General features: G+C 44.3%; 1 protein-coding gene across 3 annotated transcripts in view; it reads right to left on the bottom strand.

Moving 5' to 3' along the window:
* SLC9A7 (solute carrier family 9 member A7) overlaps positions 1–13620 on the bottom strand; it is a 138669-nt gene extending 125049 nt beyond the window's left edge. For 2 of the 3 annotated variants that reach the window (XM_045068421.1, XM_004754971.3), the window contains exon 1: positions 13156–13619. In XM_045068421.1, coding sequence (XP_044924356.1) covers positions 13156–13480 — 325 coding nt within the window. In that variant the 5' untranslated portion in view covers positions 13481–13619. Of the gene's footprint in view, positions 1–13155 lie in introns of all 3 variants that reach the window. The other variant, XM_045068422.1, reaches the window with a different exon arrangement.
* Positions 13621–21693: the final 8073 nt, after the last annotated feature.

Here is a 21693-nt window from a genome sequence, read left to right as displayed (position 1 = left end):
AGAACTTCCCAACAGCGAAAAGCCCAGGACCATATAGCTTTATTGGTTAATTTTATCAAATGTTTAAAGAACTAACAACAACCTTTCTCAAACTCTTCCAAAAAATTGAAGAAGAGCAAATATTTCCTGACTATGAAGCCAGCATTACCCTGACAGCAAGCCCAAATAGGTGACAAGAACAGAAAACTACAGACCAATAGTCCTTATAAATACAGATGCAAAAATCCCCCACAAAATACTGGCTGACCAGATTCAGCACCACTTTAAAAGGTTTTGGTTTGGGTCCTTCATTGGGCTCCTTGCTCAGCCTGCTACTCCCCCTGCTTGTGCATACATGCTCGCGCTCTCTCTCTCTCTCTCTCTGACAAATAAATTAAATCTTAAAAAAAAAAAGGGAACTTCCTCAAAGTGATAAAGGCCATATGTGAAAAACCCACATGTAACATCATACTCAATGGTGAAAAACTGAAACCTTTTCCCCTAAGATCAGGATAAAGACAAGGATGCCCACTTTCACCAGTTCTATTCAACACAGGACTGGAAGTTCTAACGAGAACAATTAGGCAAGAAAGGGAAATAAAAGCCACCCAAATTAGAAAGGAAGAAGTAAAACTATCTCCATTTGCAGATAACATGATCTTATACATATAAAACTCTAAAGAATCCAAAAGACTGTTAGAGAAAACAAACAAATTCAACAAAGTTGTAGGATACAAAGTCAACAACAACAAAAAATTAGTCATATTTCTAGTATTTCTATACACTAGGAATGAACAATCCAAAAAGGAACTTAGGAAAACAAATTCATTTACAATAGCATAAAAAGGAATATTTGAAAATAAACTTAACCAAGGAGGTGCAAGAGTTGAACACTGAACTACAAAACATTGCTGAAAGAAATTAAAGACTTAAATAAATGAAAAGATAAATATGTTCATGTACTAGAAAACATAAAATCATTAAGATGATGATACTACCCAAAGCAATGTATAGACTCAATGCAATCCCTATCATAATCTCAATAGCAGGTATCTGGGTGGCTTAGTCAGTTAAGCATCTGCCTTTGGCTCAGGTCATGATCCCAAAGTCCCAGGATCGAGTCCTGCATTGGGCTCCCTGCTCAGCAGAGAGCCTGCTTCTCCCTCTGCCCTCTACCTGCTCACACTCTCTTTCTCTCTCTCAAATAAATAAAATACTTTAAAAAAAATATCAGTGGGAGGGTGCCTGGATGGCTCAGTCAATTAAGTGTCTTCTTTTGGCTCAGGTCATGATCCCAGGGTCCTGGGATCAAGTCCTGCATCAGACTTCCCACAGGCTCCCTGCTCTGTGGGGAGCCTGCTTCTCCCTCTTCCTCCCTCTTTCTCTATCTGTGTCTCTCATAAATAAATAAACATAATATTTTGGAAAAAAATCTCAATGGCAGAAATGTAAAAACCCATCCTGAAATTTTATTGAAAATTAAGGAACTTCAAAAAGCCAAAATAATGCCAAAAAAGAACAAAGTTGGAGGACCCATATTTCCCAATTTTAAAACCTGCTACAAAGCCACAATAATCAAAATGGTGTGATACTGTTATAAGGACAGACATATAGACCAATGGAATAGAACAGAGAGCCTAGAAATATGCCTTCACATCTATGGTCTATTGATTTTTGCCAAGGGTGCCAAAACCATTCAATGAGGAAGGGACATTCAACAAGTGGTGCTGGTATAACTGAATATCCACATACAAAGAAAATAAATTTTAGACCCTTACCTTATACCATATATAAAAGTTAACTCAATAGAGACCAAACCCCCAAATTTAAGAGCTAAAACAATAAAACTCTTCAAAGAAAACAGAAAGTGAAAACTTTGTGGCATTGGATTCAGCAAAGATTTCTTGGACAGGATATCAAAAGCATAGGCAACAAAAGAAAAAGAAGTAAAGTGAACTTCATCAAAATTAAAGCCTTTTGTGCATCAAAGGACACTATCATAGAGTAAAAAGGCAACATGAACTAGGAGAAAGTATTTACAAATCATATATCTAATAAGAGATTAACATCTAAAATATATAAAGAGCTCCTACAACTTAACAAGAGACAACCCAATTTAAAATGGGTAGATTGGGGCACCTGGGTGGCTCAGTGGGTTAAAGCCTCTGCTTTCGGCTCAGGTCATGATCCCAGGGTCCAGGGATCGGGCCCCACATCGGGCTCTCTGCTCAGCAGGGAGCCTGCTTCCCTTCCTCTCTCTCTGCCTGCCTCTCTGCCTACTTGTGATCTCTGTCAAATGAATAAATAAAATCTTTTAATAAAATAAAATAAAATAAAATGGACAAATGACTTGAATAAACATTTCTCCAAAGAAGATATACGAACAGCCAATAAGCACATGAAAAGATGTTCCATATCATTAGTCAACTGGAATATGAAAACCAAAACCATAATGAGCTACCATTTCACAAGTACTGGGATGACTACAAAAACCAAGAACAATAGAAAATAAGTATTGGAGAGGATGTAGAGAGACTGGAACTCTGGTGGTGGGAATGTAAAATGGTACAGCTGCTGTGGAAAATAGTTTGGCAGTTCCTGAGAAAGCTGAACACAGAATCCCCATATATGACTCAGCAATTTTACTCCCCGGTATATACTCAAAAGAACTGAAAAACGGGGGCCCAAATGGATACTTGCATGTCATGACAGCATTAGTCATAATAGCCAAAAGGTGGAAACAACCCAAGTGTCCACAAACTGATAAATGAATCAACAAAATGCAGAACGGAATATTATTCAGCCACAGAAAGGAGTGAAGCTCATATACAGGCAATGACACGGATGAACCTTGAAAGTATTGTGCCAAGTCAAAGAGTCAGATTCAAGTAAGCCAGGACTAAAAGTGTATGAATTCACTTGTATGAAAGATCTAGAAGAAGCAAATTCGCAGAGATAGAAACTAGATTAGAGGACATCAGGGAGTGGGGGAAGGAAGGAATGAAGCATTATTGTTTAATGGGTACAGAGTTTCTGCTTGAGGTGATAAAAAAATTTTTTTTGGAAAGAGTGGTGTGATGGTCACTCAAGTTTACAAATGCCATTAATGATAGTGAATTGTACAGCTGAAAATGGTAAAAACGGAAAATTTTGCTGTATTATTTTGCCACAATAAAAAATGTAAAAACCATGTGGCTAATCAGCTAAATACACAATTTTCTGGTGAACATATACTCACCTATCCTTCATTGTCCTGCCTGAAACAGCTTGCTGTGATTCAGGCAGATGTTTTCACACATACCGTTTTCCTTCTCAGAAACTTGACTGTCAGTATGAATCTGAGGCATGAGAACTTGAAGGAAGGACCTTTAATTCTAAGAAGTGTTAACAGCACCTTATTTTTGTTAGACAAAACAGAATCCATTAAGCAAATATTTCTACGGCACCTACTATGTGTCTGGCACTATGCTAGGGACAGAAGAGACATCAGTAAACAGAAGATGACTGCCTATGCAGTCATTCAGGCTTCTGTTCCCTCGTCTTTTGGAAGCGCTCTCGAGGAGACTACGATACGCCTGGGAGAACCAGCGTAGGAAGAGCAGGGAGACCTAGGAGCTCGATGGACCATGCTTCACCTGCCTCCCCACCTCTGCGATAGTGGCGTCTAGAGGGGAGAAAGCTTTTAAGCACCTGCTCCCACCTGAGAAGGCCTGGCACAGCCACTCTGAACAACCGCTGATGGTTTTTCTGGGTTCTCCCCTGTAACAACTGGCAGCCTTCAACCATGTTGTCTTGCTCAGGCCAGCCCTAACAAAGTACCATAGACTGGGTGATGTATACACCGCAACAATTTATTTTTTTCACAGTTCTGAAGGCTGGAAATCCAAGATCAGGGTAGTAGAATGATCAGGTCTGATGAAGGTCTCCTGGGCCACAGACTGCCGACTTCTCATCATATATGCACACGTTGGGAAAGAGAGCTCTTGGGGTCTCTTCTGTAAGGGCATGGATCTCGTTCATGAGAGTTCCAACTTCAGGACGTAATTACCTCCCAAAGGCCATAGCTCCTAACACTATCATACTAGGGGTTAGGATTTCAATACATGAATCAGGAGGGCCCACACAATCAGGGCATAACACCTGTGGGATGAAAACAAATAGGCATTTTGGCTCTACTTGGAACCAAGGGCCCACAGCCAACATAGCCTAAGAAAATCCAGTCTTCCAAATTGGCCAGCCTCACTCAATGTACCAGCAGTGGTACATCGGCGTTTGGAGCCAAAACCCCGATTTTAAGAAGGAAGACTTCGCTTTATTTTATACTCTAGGCATAGATTTCCCTCCATACCCCCAGAACAAGGTCTTTGGGCGGGATTCAGGTTCTGCTCTCTTCTGGCCAAACACATCCTGAACCATCTCCTCCTTCAGTAGACTCAGTAGACTCCTTCAGTAGACTCCCACTTACCGATCTCCAACATATGGCCCTAAACAAATGGGCTCCTAGACCAAACATTCAATTTCTTCATTTGGCAAATTGTTGGGACCAACAATACCATCTTCATTCGTCTGATGTGAAGGTTAAATGGCTTAAAGTACACAAAATACTTAACACAGTGCTTGGCGATCACGGCAGGTACTCAAAAAAACAGCTGCTGTTTTTCTACAATTATTTCCTTACAAGCAACATGGTGCATGTATTTAAAGGCTGAAAATAAATATTCTACAGTAGTGAGTTTCAAACATAAAGAACAAAAACAAAAAACCAACCAAACAAAACCCTGCTAGGGGGGTCTGGCCGGCTCAGCTGGTTAAGCATCTGACTCTTGATTTCAGCTCTGGTCATGATCCCAGGGTCGTGAGCTCAGGCCCCACCACGGGCTCCTCATTCAGCAGTCTGCTAGATATTCTCTCACACGCTCTCCCTCTGCGCTTCCCCCGTTCGTGCTCCCTCTCTCTAAATAAATAAATATTTTTTTAAAAACCTGTCAATGCACTGAAAGACTGATATCTGAGTCCCACCCTGAGACATTCTAAGTAAGTCTGGGGCCAGACCTGCTAGTTCTAACAAGCTCCAGGGTAATGTTGATAAGTGTATTGAAACAACTTCATACATTCCAGGAGAATATACTCTCTTCTGGGTGCCTGAGTGGCTCAGCTGGTTAAGCGACTGCCTTTGGCTCAAGTCATGATTCTGGAGTCCCAGGATTGAGTTCCGCATTGGGCAGGGAGCTCACAGGAACTCTGCTTCTCCCTGTGCCCCTCCCCATTCTCATTCTCACACTCTCTCTCTCTCATTCTCTCTCAAATAAATAAACAAAATCTTAAAAAAATACTCTCTTCAAACTGGATTACTTGAAAAATTTAGTTTATCATCAACAACAACACAACCGCATGCAAACCCTACTACAACTTCCCTTTTCTGGGTTATATGTGACAAAGTGCTCAGCACATACTCCATCAGAGACTGGCTAGCTTCTTTCCAAACCCACTCCTCTTCCTCCAGATACACTCTATCTCCCTGCCTCCCTTCCAGTTACATGTGGCCTCCTGGCCTAGTTCTGTCCAATGGAAGCAGGCAAAGCGATGTCCAGCACTCTTAGGCTTAGCACAAACTCTTCACCATGTGATCCTCTTTTTTCTTTTCTCATTCACTGGCTGGAGCGGGACGGTTCCAAAGCCTCAAGGGATGTGGAAAGCACAGGTTGGAAGACACCTGGTCCTTGAATGACCACACTGAGAGCCACCTGCCAGACTCTCCCACTGGCCCATGACATGGGTTAAAAATGAACTGTTCTTATGGTGGGCCACTGGAATTTGGGGTTGGTCTGTTCTGCCAGCTAGCATTCCCTTAATACAAATATCCACGCTGATGAGAAGCCAGGTAGCATGCTTTAATCAAAAGAGAAAAGTCTCCTCACACCTACTATCTGACAAGTGGAACAGAGGCAATTTCTCAAAAGATATGTGACCCTTAAAATCAAACAAAAAAAATTAAAATTAAGAAGTTGTTACTGATTCTCAAGTCATGAAGGTCTAACATCTCCTATAAACTAATGTCAAACAGCATTACTCAATGTCAGAGTTTAATGAGAGTAACAGGTTGTATCCTGCCTCACCTGTACGTCCTTTCAGGGAGCCAGGTTAACAGGTTACCAGCTAACAGATTAACAGGGACGTTAACATCTTCCCCCATCTTCTATTTTAACAAAATTTTCAAAACATACAAAAAGTTGAAAGACGAATATAAAACACACCTTTTCACCCACCACCCAGATATAGGTGGTATGTGTATTTTTTTTTTTTTTTTACTGAACTTTTGGAAAGTAAGTTGCATGCGTTAGGACTCACACACTTGACCCCTGAATACTTCAGCTTACAACTCCAATTAATATGCACGTTCTCCTGTATAACCTCAATTATCTCACCTAAAAAAATAACGGTAATTCCCTAATGTCATCTAACACCAAGCCCGTATTCAGACATCCCTGATTGTCCCCAAAACATCTTATATCTTATTTTCATGAACCAGGAGTCAATAAAGTTTCCTGTGCAATGACTGCTTATGCCTTTTGGTCTCCATTAACTTAGAACACTGTCTTAGTCTACTCAGGCTGCTAGAACAAAAGACCATAGTTAAACATGTTTAAACATTTATTTCTCACAGTTCTGGAGGATGGGAAGTTCATGATCAGGATGCTGGCAGATTCAGTTTCTGTTTAGAGCCCTCTTCCTGGCTTGTGGATGGCTGTCCCCTCACTGTATCCTCACATGGTAGAGAGACAGGGAGCTTTGGTCTCTTCCTCTTCTTATAATCCCATCACAGAAGTTCTACCCTCATGACCTCATCTAAACCTAATTACCTCCCCAAAACCCAACTTCCAAATAGCATCACGTTAGAGATTAGGACTTCAACATATGTATCTTAGGGGAGGGGGAATACAATTCAGTCCATAACAGACACTTATCCTGACTTTTTGTTTCCCTTCACATGGACTTCTTGAAGAAACATGAACAATGGTCTTGTAGGTTACTCTGTGCCTGGGATAGGTCTAATTATTTTCACATGGTATTTGATAACTTGTTTCTCTATCTCCTATATTTCCTGTAAACCAGAAGATGTGCCTAAAACCTCAATTTGATTCAGATAAAACATTTGGAGGATGAATACTACATAGGTAAAGCTATATGGTTCCTACTGCCTCTCATCAGGAGGCAGGTACTACTAGATAGTTCCACAAGGAGCAAGGATAAATTTGACGACTTAGATAGAAAATGGTAACTGCCAGACTTCTCTGCTGTAAAGATACCTTTTTTCCTCTGTGAGAGGCAAGGGGTCTGTGGTGTGATGCTTAGCACCGTATAAGTACCATGTTCCCCAACCACCTCTCCCCTATGGCTTTGGAATTCATTGAAAATCATTGTCTACATCACTAAGGGTTGTGAAATGATGATTTTCTAATTACATCATTCCAAAAAGGTTACCTTCTGAAAGTTCTAAGAAACACTTTCAGGAAATGTCACTTTCTCATTTTAAGATATATTTTACTTCCATTTATTACTTTTAAATAACTACAAGTTTTCTTTACACCTAGACATTCCTTTAAAAAGAACATCTCAATACCCAAGGGGAATGCTAACCAACTGCATAACTGTGTTCTCTTAGTTCTAATGTGTTTTTTGCTACATTAAAGTTATTTGCGGGCGCCTGGGTGGCTCAGTGGGTTAAGCCACTGCCTTCGGCTCAGGTCATGATCTCAGGGTCCTGGGATCAAGTCCCGCATCAGGCTCTCTGCTCAGCACGGAGCCTGCTTCCTCCTCTCTCTCTCTGCCTGTCTCTCTGCCTACTTGTGATCTCTCTCTGTCAAATAAATAAATAAAAATTAAAGTTATTTGCTTTATTTTTTAAGATTTTATTTATTTATTTGACAGAGAGAACACGAGTAGGCAGAGAGGCAGGCGGGGGAGGGGGGAAGCAGGCTCCCTGCTGAGCAGAGAGCCCGATGTGGGACTCGATTCCAGTACCCTGAGATCACGACCTGAGCCAAAGGCAGAGGCTTTAACCCACTGAGCCACCCAGGCACCCTTATTTGCTTTATTTTTAAACAAAGTTCGCATTGCAAAAATAATGTGTCAGTGTCATAGAAATTTCAGGCCACTCAGAATTCTGAGTACAAAGGGAAAAAAGTAACACCTCCCCTCCCACTCTCCCAGCAACTGGTTCTACAACCTTAGGATAACCAGAGCTAAGTAAGTTTGCATCAGTTTCCAGAGAAGCACACATCATATTTAAATGTTATGTGCATACATTACATAATTTCTAAACAATAAATGAGATGATATTATACAGACTATTCTGTGCCTTGTTTTTTCCCACAACGATATGTGTGGGTGGCTACACAACACTTCCTTTTTAACAGCTGCATAATGTTCCTCAGCAGGAATGGGCTGTAACTTAACCAGTGCCTTCTTGAGGATAGCCATTTGCTTCTGCGACAAGAAATATGGCCATCTATGTAACATGGTAGTGCAGGTATTTCTGAAGGACAAAGTCCAAGAATTGAGAATGCTGGCTACAAGAGTAGAGTAGGTATGTTGTAAATTTTTCCTAGGTATTAACAAAGAGCCCACCCCCCCCCAAAAAAAGTCATTGTCCCTCATCCCCACTAATTGAATGCTGATGCACTTTTAAACTACAGCAGTCTCCACTGAATGAGCCTCAAGTAGCGAAGCTGACCAAAGAATCACACAGTCTGAACTGGGAATGAGAAGTAGTGCTGACCAAGTGTGTAAGTATCAGACAATGCACTTGACCTTTACAACATCTCAATAATACAATAATCCTGTGAGGTGAAGGATGCTGTCTCTGTTTTTGAAAAGAGGAAATGGGGGCTCAGAGAGCTTACCTAGTCTTATGGAGTTTTTTCAGTAACGGAGGCAGCATCTGAACCCAAGGGATGTGGTGCCAAAATGAGACCATATGGAGTCGCCCCGAACTGGGGCCAAAGTGACGGGCTCTTGAGAACAAAACCAAAAACAATTGAGGGCTCCCAATTAGCCACGAATAGGGTGGCTCCGAAATGTTCCCTCACACACAGGCTCAAACGTTCACTGTATGTTACTTCACAGGGTCCCCCTTCCCCTTGCAGACTTTGCCTGTAAACCCCTCTCGGGCTGCACTTAGCCATTCAACTCTGAAAGGCAATGAGGAGCCCGTGGTCCATGGGACCTGGGGGGGGGAGGGTGGGAGACTGACCGACACATACTTGGAAAGTTGATAGGCATGGAGGAAGCGAGAAGCAGTGGTGGGCTGCCAGGGCCAAGCTAGATATTTTGGACCTGTATCAGCTGTCACAAACAGTACAAGGGAAGTGGAACCAGCATCCACATGAGAAAGAACCACAGTTAATGGACACAGTCCGTTGATACCACCTTTTCCCTCCTCCAACACTTGCCATGTCTGGGAACTTTCGGATGGCCCTTAGTCACGTGCAGGGGCAAACAGCTGGGAGCTCCCTGCCTTGACAAAACAGGTTAGACGGGTGCCAGCTTCTGGCTTCTGGTCCACGGTCTCTCAGCCTCTCGCAGTTCCCAGCACAGGGCCTGGGAGGCAGGGGGGCGGGGGTGCTGCTTTCACATTCCTGGAGGGTCTGGTCTGTGGTCACTGGCCCTTACACCTACCTGGGTCTGTTGTCAGGGAGCAGTGCTTCTAACGGTCCCCTGCCAGTTAAATGCTGAGCATTCACAGTGTGTCTGGTATTGTCCTTGGATCCTCTGCATCAGACTAAGCAAGGGCTTAAGATGGGAACTCTCGGTGCACGCCACTCCTAGTAAAACATGACTCTTCGTCAGAGATGGTGAAATAAAAAGGAGAGAGGGAAAGGAAGGTAATCTCTTTCCCCTTTCCCGTTTGGTCTGCATTCCAGGCACAGGGCTCCAGAAGTTCCATGGGTACAATCAACAGTTGAAAGGTCACAGAAAGGAGGATATAATCATTTTTTTAAAAGGTCACAGAAAACAGGTAACATAATATAGTTTAAAATGGGGAGAAGTGGGCATCAAACTGGATGATTTGAGGAGCATCTTAAAATGCCATTAAAATGCCACAGAATGGAGACAAGAACACACAGAGAGGTAATTTGGCTTCCGTAATTCAAAAATTGAAAAGCACAAAAGAATATATGGTGATGTTTCCCTCCCACCTCACGTCACAGCCACCTACTTCCTTTCCAGCAAAAAAAGCCAATGTTACTAGTCTACTGACTGTCCTTCCAGAGATATTTTATACCAGCAAACTCATAGAATCACAATTTATTTTGATACGGATATATATAAATATATAATTATTTATCATAATTTATAAATATTAAAGCTTTCCCTTGCAGATTAAAGTGTCACTTAAATATTTTTAAAGGGGCAGAAATTAACATTTTTTTAAGTTTCAAGGAGTTCTGAAACTTGTAGTTGAACACTTTTCACTCATAAAAACTTACCAACATTTGAAAATTACCTCCAGAAATTAAGCTGGGCACAGGACACACAGCAGATACTTAATGTTTCCTTACGTCTTTTTGTCCTTTATTACTCAGAGGCAATGGGACAATTACTCACTTCCTCCACTGATATCAAGAAATGAAATCTGTTTTCTCACTATGATTAATGAAGAGAAGTCCTGAAAATCTGTACTATATTCACTTAAGCGTTCCAAGATTTTCATACTGAATTTTTAAAAATCAGAATCCCGATCCCAGGAGCCTTCAGAAAATAATGAATAATTAGATGATCAAATGACATTAGAATTCCGATGGAGGGCGTGTGTGCACTAAAACACAAGACTAAATATCCATGAGACAGAGAACTCTTTTCTCACAGTTACAGGCTAAATATTCACATCAAAATATTAGTATTTGGGGGGCACCTGGGTGGCTCAGTGGGTTAAGCCTCTGCCTTCAGCCAAGGTCATGATCCCAGGGTCCTGGGATTGAGCCCCGCGTCGGGCTCTCTGTTCAGCAGAGAGCCTGCTTCCCCTCCTCTCTCTCTACCTGCCTCTCTGCCTACTTGTGATCTCTGTCTGTCAAATAAATAAATAAAATCTTTAAAAAAAATTAGTATTTGGCAGAACCTAGGACATCGCATATTGACAAACTAAATTTCTTAGTATATTTCAGGGTAACATGAAAATCCAAAGACAGAGCAAAATGACACAGAATGTTATGAGATGATGTTGCCTCTTCAGAACTATCATCAATTGAACCAGATCTCAGTACCACAAAATGACACGGTACACTGCAGCAGGGCCCCAATGACTAAAAGATTAAGATGAGTTTAAAAAGTACGTATCAGCGGAGGAAAATTCCACTATTGCTTGTAGGCCTTAAGATGAAGGTGACTGAGCTCCTAAAAACATGGAGTACTCCCTCAAAGAAAAATATTTTTAAATCCTCATTTTCCATGTGCTTGAACATATATTTATGAGCCTGCCCAATCTACCTTCTAGAAATATTTCACACTGTGCTTTAATGAGTTGGATCTAGAGGCTATAAAATAAAAATATGTTCATGGTTCTCTATAGACGTAGAAGGGCAAATCTTCATTTGCATTATCTCTCAGAGTCGAGCACCTGAAATGACAACATGCTTCAGTTCCCACCCTGTTATCTGCGCGGTACACCTCCTAACTTACCTGCAGCCCTGGCATTAGTCATTTGTCACCCACTGATACAGACCGCAGAGCTCAAAGAATGGCCAGGTATTGAGGCCGAAGCTTGAGCTCAGGTATGTAATTTGCAACATCCGAACTCAGTCTTAGAACTGGTACTGTTTCAATGACAGATCTGTTTAGGCCTCTACCTCTTTAAAATTAGAGGGCTCCTGAAAGCACTTTGTAACCTTGGTGGCCATGAGCCTGGGCTGTCAACGACTGATCAAGAGCCCTGAGAAGCAAGGCCCAGGGCCAAGGGTAATTTTCACATTAAAGATTCAGGTGTCAGCTTTCCATGCTTTATCAGGGAACCCCAAATGGAAATTGCATGGAGAGATCCCTCCAGTAAAAGTGATGAAGTAAAATGTTCCCTTACTGGGAAGAGTCAGAGGTGGGCTCATCTATTTCCCATGAAGATACCCCCCTGGGCCTTAACTCCACTAAATTCAAATCAAAAAGTGAACACTTGTTTCTCCTTTGGAGTTATAATGAGGGGTGGGGTGTGGTGAGAGGGATGATTCAGATGAGAGCTAACTGACATCCATGTAATCACAGCAGATTTGTGCTGACCACTCTGTGCCCAACACAGCATAGGTCATTAAATCCAGAAAAGGATGGTGGCATCAGCCCACCCTTCACAACAAAAGACGGCTGACCCCAGAGTTAAAACCACTACTTTTCCTCTTCATCCACTTATAAACGTATCTTCAAAATCAAGTCTATGTTACAGTCTGAAGAACACAAAAGCTCCTCTTCCCTTGGAGAAGTCAAGTACCTGGGTATAACGTCCCAGCTGGACATAAGAGTGGGAGGTGTGCCCATACACCCAACTAGGCCCCACCATGGCGGTGCACCACTCTGGATCCTGGACCACGCTCACCTTTCACGGCACTCCAGGCTCCGACTTTGTTAACAAGAGACCCAGGAACATAGCTTTCCGAAGTGGGCGCTCACCCCAAGCTGACCACGGATGTGTGGCATCCCTCAGGCCCCCAGGGCCACACTTACCCAAATCCTGAAACCCTCAGCCCTCGCCCCCACCCTCACTGGGGCCTGCCTCTTGGGGTGACTCTGTCCCCAGGGTAGTCACCCACCTCCTGCCGCGGCACACATACCCGGTTGGGCTGAACTGGGGTGGAGGTGGGGGGGAGGGGGGCGGGTGCGGAAGCGCGATGCGGAAAGAGAGGGGCGCAAAACAGAAGCCGGAGGACAGAACCAGGCCACCTCCGTCCCTTTCATTTTCCTGGTTCCCCGATGAAGAAACATCGAAATGGGCTGGAATTCTTTTTAACGGTAACAGAAAGCCAGAAAATGCAGACAGTTGACCTTGGGAACCAACCCCGTCGCAGCGAGAAACGGAAAAGAAACACGTTGGCAAGTGAAGGGGGAGCGCGGGGCGGGGTCGGGGGGAGCGCAGCGGCCCGGCCGCGAAAGGGGTGTCGGGGTGGTGGGCGCGGTGGGGGGCGGGGGGTTGCTCACCGTAGATCATGGCCAGCCCCGTCTCGTGCAGAAAGCGCACCCGGCGGTGCTTGAAGAGCCAGATGGTGAGGATGGTGAGCGTGAGCAGCAGGATGAAGGTGAGCAGGCTCACGCTGTCTTGCCGGTGGCTCTCCTCCGCCTCCTTCTCCGTGGCGAGCTCCTCCATGGCGCTGCTGTCCTCAGCCGCCGCCCCAGAGGAGGCCGAGGCTGCGACGCGCAGCCCCCGACCCAGCAGCAACGGGAGCAGGGGCAGCAGCAGCAGCCGCGGTGGCGGGGCCCGAGCCGCCCGTCCCGGGCCGAGGCGCGCCGCGTCACCAGGCTCCATGGTCCCCGGGCCGCCCGCGCCTCCTGCGCGCGGGGACCAACAGCCCGCGCCGTCGGCGGCTTCCAGCGGCGCCGCTGACCTGCCCGAGTGGCCGCCGCCGCCGCAGCTCCTCCCCCCCCGCCCCCCGCCGCGCACGCCGGGCCCGGGCTGCGCCGGGAGGCGCGTGGGGGAGGGGCGCGCGCAGTGCGCAGGATCGCCAAGCACCGCCCCCCGCCCGCGCACCTGTTCGGCCCCCAGCCGCGCCGCGCAGCGCGGTGCCGAGCGCTCTCGCCGCGGCCTAAACTCACTGGGCTGGGGCCCTCCAACTCAGGGGAGCGGCCGTCGGCCCCCGGCCTGCCTGCGCTCCTCACCCGGTCCCGGCGTACCTGGCCAGGCCGTCTGGGGTCGCGGGGCCGTCCCTGGGCAGTCGCCGCCGCGCTTCCTAAACGCGACGCCAGAGGTCGCCGGTGCCTGGCCGGAGCGGCAGCTTGGTTTCGCGCGCTGTGCGATCTTGGGTCCTGTCTCTGGGGCCCCCAGCGAAGTGGTCCGTCTCAGGCCTGGGTGCGGCTGTCCTGAGCCCAGTCAAGGGGCGGGAGGTGGGGAGCGAGCACCCTGGGGGAAGCGAAGGTTCGCGAAGCCACGTTGCCCCTTCCACCTCTCTTTCCACAACTCTCACAGTACCTTCCAGCTTTCAGGGCTTCCCAGACTCAACCAGGCTTCATTCAAACCTCTGCTCTAAGTCTGTCCCAAAGTGGGGACTGATAAGGGGTTGGAATGGGGAGCAAGCGTTCGAATACCTCTTTCACCACTTGGGGAATAGACTGACTTCTTATTCTGGACTGTGTAACCAGCCCTCTTGGGGAACAGGTTTGAACCAGAAGGAACCGAGCACTGGCCATTCCTCCTAGATGAGCAGCAGGGGGGTGAGCGTGGAGATTATACTGGTGGCCCTTTTATGTTGACCTTATGGTAGCCCGGGGAATCTTTGATGATTCTTGGGACAGCTCTGGAAAAAAAAAAAATTATAAAGCGGACTCTGGAGGATAAAGTCTCCAATTCCTCAGGAACTAGAATTTTCAATCCACCTTGTTCCTATGATAAGGAAGAAAAGAGATTGAATTCTCTTTTTTAAATTTTATTTATTTATTTAAGATTTTATTTATTTGGCAGACAGATCACAAGTAGGCAGAGAGGCAGGCAGAGAGAGAGAGAGGAGGAAGCAGGCTCCCCGCTGAGCAGAGAGCCCGATGCGGGGCTCGATCCCAGGACCCTGAGACCATGACCTGAGCCGAAAGCAGAGGCTTTAACCCACTGAGCCACCCAGGCGCCCCTGAATTCTCTTTTTTAAAGATTTTTTAAAAGTAATCTCTACACCCAACATGGGGCGCGAACCCATAACCCCAACATGGAGAGTTGCATGTTCCACCTACTGAGCCAGCCAGGCACCCCTGGAGTGATGGAATTCTTAATCACTGGATTCCCAGTGCCTAACGCTGTGCTCATAAGTGTTTATTGAACTGCTCTGAAATCCACACCAACAGTTCATGTTTTCTCTCCCAGGGGGGTTGCATTTTTAAGAGAATTTCTTGAAGAAAGTGGAGCTTAACTAAAAAGAATAAAGAGTAATAAGAATAAGGTAGGGATGGCATTAGGTATTAAGGATATTTGCAACACTGAAGCCTTCCAGGTTCCTCTGTAGGTGAACACTCTGCCAAGCTGCTTAGTACCTTCATTAAAGCACAGGACTGTCTTCAAGATTTTAGCTAGGAGGGGCGCCTGGGTGGCTCAGTGGGTTAAAGCCTCTGCCTTTGGCTTGGGTCATGATCCCAGGATGCTGGGATCGAGCCCAGCATCGGGCTCTCTGCTCGGCGGAGAGCCTGCTTCCTCCTCTGTCTCTGCCTGCCTCTCTGCCTACTTGTGGTCTCTGTCTGTCAAATAAATAAATAAAAATATTTAAATAAATTTAAAAAAAGATTTTAGCTAGCATTGTTCCCTATTGGTCCAGACTGCCCCCAGCCCCTGTAAAAATCCATATATCTTGAAGCTCCATGCAGGTTCCCAATGAAATTGCAAACACCAAAAACCTGGAGAGCCACAGAGAAAATTATACAACAGGAAGATGATCCAATTTCTGGAGATTTACTAAAATCCACGTTTTCTGAAAACTGATGATGTTGATCGTATTTAATATTACACACTCTTGGGTTCCTATAAGTTGAGGACAGAACGTCTCTCTGCAGACTTCTTAGTACTTACAGCAGATCGTATTTTCAAAAACTCCCCATAATCGTATTTCCAATTGCACCTGTTCTTCCAGAACTTGCCACTCCCTCATCAAAGGGTGGCATCTGTGTTCCCTCCCCCACTTGAACCTCATTGGACCCTTGTGACTACCTTAAAGAATACAATGTGGCAATAAAGACTGCAAAACTTGTGAAACCCTGTCATAAAAGACAATCTAGTTCCTGCCTGACTCACTCTCACACTCTTGCTATCCACTCATTTTGGAGTCCTGAGCTGCCATGTAAAATATCTAGACCACAGTGAGATATCACTTCACACCTGTTAGAAAGGCTATCGTCAGAAAGACATGAGACAACAAATGTGGACGAGCCTGTGGGAAAAAAGGAGCCCTCATGCACTGTTGGTGGGAATGTAAATTGATACCACCACTATGGAAAACGGTGCAGAGGTCCGTCAGAAAATTAAAAATAGAACTACCACATGATCCAGAGGTTCTACTTGTGGGTATTTATTCAAAGAAAGTGAAAACAGGATCTCAAAGATATATCTTCATTCCCATATTTATTGCAACATTATTCACAATAGCCAAGGTAGGGAAACAAGTGTCTGTCAACAAATAACTAGATAAAGAAAATATGATATACATATATACACAGAGAGAGAGACTGAGATATATAGATACAGCTATACACACACATACAATGGGCCATCCAGCCATGAGAAAGAAGGAAATCCTGCCATTTGCAACAGCATTGATGGATCTCAAGATCCCATAAGCCTGTGAAATAAGTCAGGCAGAGAAAGACAAATACCATATGACCTCACTTACATGTGGGATCTAAAACAGCTGAACTTGTAGAAACAGAGAGTAGAATGTTGGTTACCAGGAGCTGAGCGGTGAGGGCAATAGGGATGTGCTGGTACACAAACTTGCAGTTACAAGACGAATACATTCTGGGACTCTAATGCAGTGTTGTCATTAGGATAATAATTCTGTACCATATATTTGAAAGTTGCTAAGAGAGTAGATCTTAAATGAGGTCACCACAAAGAGAGGAATGGTGATTATGTGACATGATGGAGGTATCAGTTAACACTAAGGTGTTAATCAAACTGCAGGATCAAATCAACACAGCATATACCTTAAGCTTACATAATGTTATATGTCAATTATATCGCAATAAAGCTGAGCCAGTCTTTTTTTTTTTTAAAGATTTTATTTTTTGACAGACAAATCACAAGTAGGGAGAGAGGCAGGCAGGGGCGGGGGAAGCAGGATCCCCGCTGAGCAGAGAGCCTGATGCAGGGCTCGATTCTAGGACCCTGGGATCATGACCTGAGCTGAAGGCAAAGGCTTTAACCCACTGAGCCACCTAGGCACCCCAAGCTGAGCCATTCTTAAAAAGAAATCCATCTACCTTGAAGCTGCCATGCTGGAGAAACCACAGAGAGACACATAGCCATAGAGACAAACACTAGAGGAGCCACAGGGTTTTTTTTTTTTTAGTGTTCCCAGCCCAAATACCATGCACCTGAATGAATGAGTCTTCCAATTATTTTATTCCCAGCCACCATCTTATGCTAAACACGCGAGACACTCCCAAAGAAGAACCACCTAGCTGAGCCTGATCAATGCCTGAATCTATGAGATAACAACACAGTGATTTATATTACTTTAAGCTACTAAGTTTAAGTGTGATTTCTTCCATAACAAGAGATAACCAGAAGAATATTTATACTATAATGATTGCCTTAGGTAGAGTATGAAAAGATGTGTCCCAAGTATTCACAAATCTACACCAAAGAAAATGCTCAGTTATTATACATGTTTGTATATGAAAACAAGCCTTACAATGCAAGCATTCTGACTCCATTTAACACAGAAGGATCACATTCAACCCATTCGCTTCCAATGAACAGAATGTGTGGATCAGCCATTGGAGGACTCTAAAAAAATCAATTATACCAGGTAACTTGAAGAAGAGCACCAGAATTTGAAGTAAAACAACAGGCAGTGTGTTTACAATTTTTTCCCTCCAGTAGCCACTGGACTGAACTCAAGGCAGTCCAAACCCAGAAGGGGACAGTGACATGGACAGGGAAGGCACCAAGAAAAGCAGAAAATAGACCTCCCAAGGTTCAGAGAGAGTAGAGAAGTACACCAATTTTTCTTTTTTCCATTCTCTCACACCCTAGCTAATAGGCAATCCCTCATTGCAGCTGAGTCAACAGTAACAATGGAGGGAGCAGCGCCATCGAGGACCTAAAATGTTGAGGGAAGCGGTGGGGGGTGGGGGGACCTTCCTTTCTGGTTTAGAATAGTCATGGTCCCAAGTCAGTGAGGGCAGATGCCCATTGATGTATGGTTTTTTTCTCTCTGGTCCTCCTGTTGCTTGCCTCCAGACATAGGTGAAATTTCAGGAAGTAGATGGGAGAGAGAAGTAAAGACTCGGATTTTGGGGCACCTGGGTGGCTCAGTGGGTTAAACCTCTGCCTTTGGCTCAGGTCATGATCTCGGGGTCCTGGGATCGAGTCCCGCATTGGGCTCTCTGCTCAGGAGGGAGCCTGCTCCCCTCCCCCACCCCGCCAGCCTCTCTGCCTACTTGTGATCTCTGTCTGTCAAATAAATAAATAAAATCTTTTAGAAAAAAACCCCTCAGATTTCTTGCCAAAGGATTGAAAGGGGAACTCCAAGGAACTGCAAAGTCCCAGGGAGATCTTGGAGAGGGAGCAACTTGGGAAAACAACTTTGTAGAGTTGTTTATGAGCTCCTAGGTTCACCCTAACCTGCATGTGCATTTGCAGTGTCATCATAAACTTGACTGGAAAAAGATCCACTACCAAATGCATTCAGGTTTAGACAAAATTCATTTCCTTACAGCAGTATCACCAATGGCCCTGGATTTTTGCTGGCTGTCCATTGGAGGCCACCGTCGGGTATAAGAAGCCATCTTTAATTTCTAGAAGCTGGCTGACGTTCTTTGCCATGTGGGCTTCTTCAACATGGCCACTTACTTTATCAATCCAACAAAGATGATCTCTCATGCTGATCTGCTAAGAGAGTCTTACATAAGACATAATTATGGAAGCGGCATTTCATTATCTTTGCCATATAACATAACTTAATCGAGATCATGACGTCCCATCGCCTTTGCCATAATCTACTGGTTAAAAACATGTGCCCGGTCTTGACCCCATTCAATGGGAGATGATTACAGAAAAGTATGAACATCAAGGGTTGAGTTCATTGGGACTCACCTTCTCAGGGACTGCCCACCACACAATCCTGGATGCATCTCATAATAGAGCTTTAAAATACATGAAGCAAAAGCTGACAGGAATGAAAGGAAAAATAAACATTATACACAATTGGAGTTGGAGACTTTAATACTCTTCAAGTAAGAGCTAGAACTAACAGACAGAAAATCAATAAGGGTATAGAAGATCTGAACAACACCATCAACCAGCTGGATCTAATTGACATTTATATAACATTTCACTCAACAACAGCAGGATACATGTTGTCCTTAAGTGCACATGAAACGAAAGTCTGAAATCAGTGAACTGGGCTAAAGTCAAGGTGTCTGCAGAGCTGGCTCCTTCTGGAGGCTCTAGAAAACAATCCATTTCCTTGCCTTTTCCACTTATGGAGCTGTATTACTTGCCTTATGGCTCCTTCCTCCATCTTTTTTTAAAAGATTTTATTTATTTATCTTTAGATAGATAGAGAGAGAGAGAACAAGAGAGAGCATAATTATACTGATTATACACAATTAGAGTTGGAGGTGGTGGTGGAGAGGGATGGGGAGGGGCAGAGGGAGAGGGAGAGGGAGAAGTAGACTCCCCACTGAGCAAGGAGCCCAATGCAGAGCTCGATCTCAGGACTTGATCCCAGGACCCTGAGATCATCATCTGAGCTGAAGACAGATGCTTAACTAAATGAGAGCCACCCAGGTGCAACCCCTCCTTTTTTTTTTAAGCCTCCATCTATTTTTTTAAGACTTTTATTTATTTATTTGTTTATTTATTTATTTGACAGAATGAGAGAAAGAGAAATTACACAAGCAGGGGGAGCTTCAGGCAAAGGGAGCAGGAGAAGCAGGCTCCCCATTGAGCAGGGAGCCTGATTCGGGTCTCAGTCCCTGGATCCCGGGATCATGACCTGAGCCAAAGGCAAATACTTAACGGACTGAGCCACCCAGGCATCCCAGCCTCCATCTCTTATTTAAGACTTTATTTGAGGGGGCATAAGGGGCAGAGGGAGAGGAAGAGAATCTCAAGCAAACTCCTCACTGAGCACTGAGCCTGATGCAGGGCTTGATCGTGTGACTCTGAGATCATGACCTGAGCTGAAACCAAGAATGGGATGCTTAACCAGCTGAGCCATCTAGGTGACCTTCCTTCTTCCATCTTCAAAACCAGCAGTGTAGCCACTTGCTTCCAATGTCACATCTCCTAATTTCTACTTTGACCTTTTTGCCTCCCCCTTTTAAGGACTCTTGTGATTACATTTAGGGCCTACTCAGACAATCCAAGTAATCGCCCCTTCTCAAGATCTTTAACTTAATCACATTTGCAAGGTACCTTTTACCATTAAAGTAATATAATCACAGATTCTGGAATTTAGGATATAGATGTCTTTTGAGAGGCCGTAATTCAGCATACTACATATACTTATTGCAGAAATTGGGACACTTAATTTCAGCTCAGGTCATGCTCTCAGGGTCTTGAGATCATGAGATCTTGAGATCAAGACCCCATTCGGCTCCATGCTCAGCACGCAATCTGCTTTTCCCTCTCCCTCTCCCTCTTCTCCTCCTCCTGCTCTTTCTCACTCTTTCATAGATATATAGGTGAATAAATGAATAAATAAAATCTTTTAAACAAAAGAAAAGAAATTGAACTTGTCAGAAACATTACAAAAAAGAATTCTACAGGCCCAGGTGGTTTCACTGGCGTATCCCACCAAACATGTTATGAAGAAATAACACCAATTCCACACAAACCCTTCTAGAAAATACAAGAGAGTGAGCCATTATTTTATGAGGTTAATACTACCCTGATATCAAAACCCAGGATTTCAAGAAAAGAAAGCTACAAGCCAACATCTCTCATGAATTTAGACATAAAAATCCTCAACAAAATATTACCAGATTGAATCTAACAATGTAGCAAAAGAAGTATGGAGTGCCTGGGTGGCTTAGTTGGTTATTTAAGCATCTGACTCTTGGTTTCAGCTCAGGTCATAATCTCAGCATTGTCAGATTGAGCCGCCTGTCAGCCTCTATGCTCAGGGGAAGTCTGCTTCAGATTCTCTCCATCTGCTGCTGCCCCTACTTGCATGTGCATGCATTCTCTCTCTCTCTCTCAAAAAAAAAAAATAAAATCTTGGGTTAAAAAAGAGGTATACACCACAACTGAGTGGTGTTCATCCTGAGACTGCAAGGCTGGTTCAATGTGAGGCAATCAGTCAATGCAATCAACCATACCAACTGTCTAAAGAAACAAACAAACAAAAAAGCACATGATTGTGTTAATGCAGAGAAAGCATTTGACAAAATTCAACATCCACTCATGATAATACCTATGAACAAAATAAGAATAAAAGGGACTTCCTTAGGGGCGCCTGGGTGGCTCAGTGGTTGGGCCGCTGCCTTCGGCTCAGGTCGTGATCTCAGGGACCTGGGATCGAGCCCCACATCAGGCTCTCTGCTCAGCAGGGAGCCTGCTTCCTCCTCTCTCTCTGCCTGCCTCTCTGCCTGCTTGTGATCTCTCTCTGTCAAATAAATAAATAAAATCTAAAAAAAAAAGGACTTCCTTAACCTGATAAAGAGCTCATAAAAAAACACTGCAGCTAATATCATTCTTAAGATTAAAGACTGAATTCTTTCCTTTAAGATGAGGGGAAAAAAGCAGGAAAGTCCACTATCATCACTCCTATTCAACACTGTATTAGAACTCCAAGCCAGTGCAATAAGGCAGGAAAGATC

This window comes from Mustela putorius, unplaced genomic scaffold (assembly GCF_011764305.1).
Source record: "Mustela putorius furo isolate JIRA1106 unplaced genomic scaffold, ASM1176430v1.1 tig00003903_pilon_pilon_pilon, whole genome shotgun sequence".
Classification (NCBI taxonomy): domain Eukaryota; kingdom Metazoa; phylum Chordata; class Mammalia; order Carnivora; family Mustelidae; genus Mustela; species Mustela putorius.
This window is presented reverse-complemented; position numbering and strand designations above follow the sequence as displayed.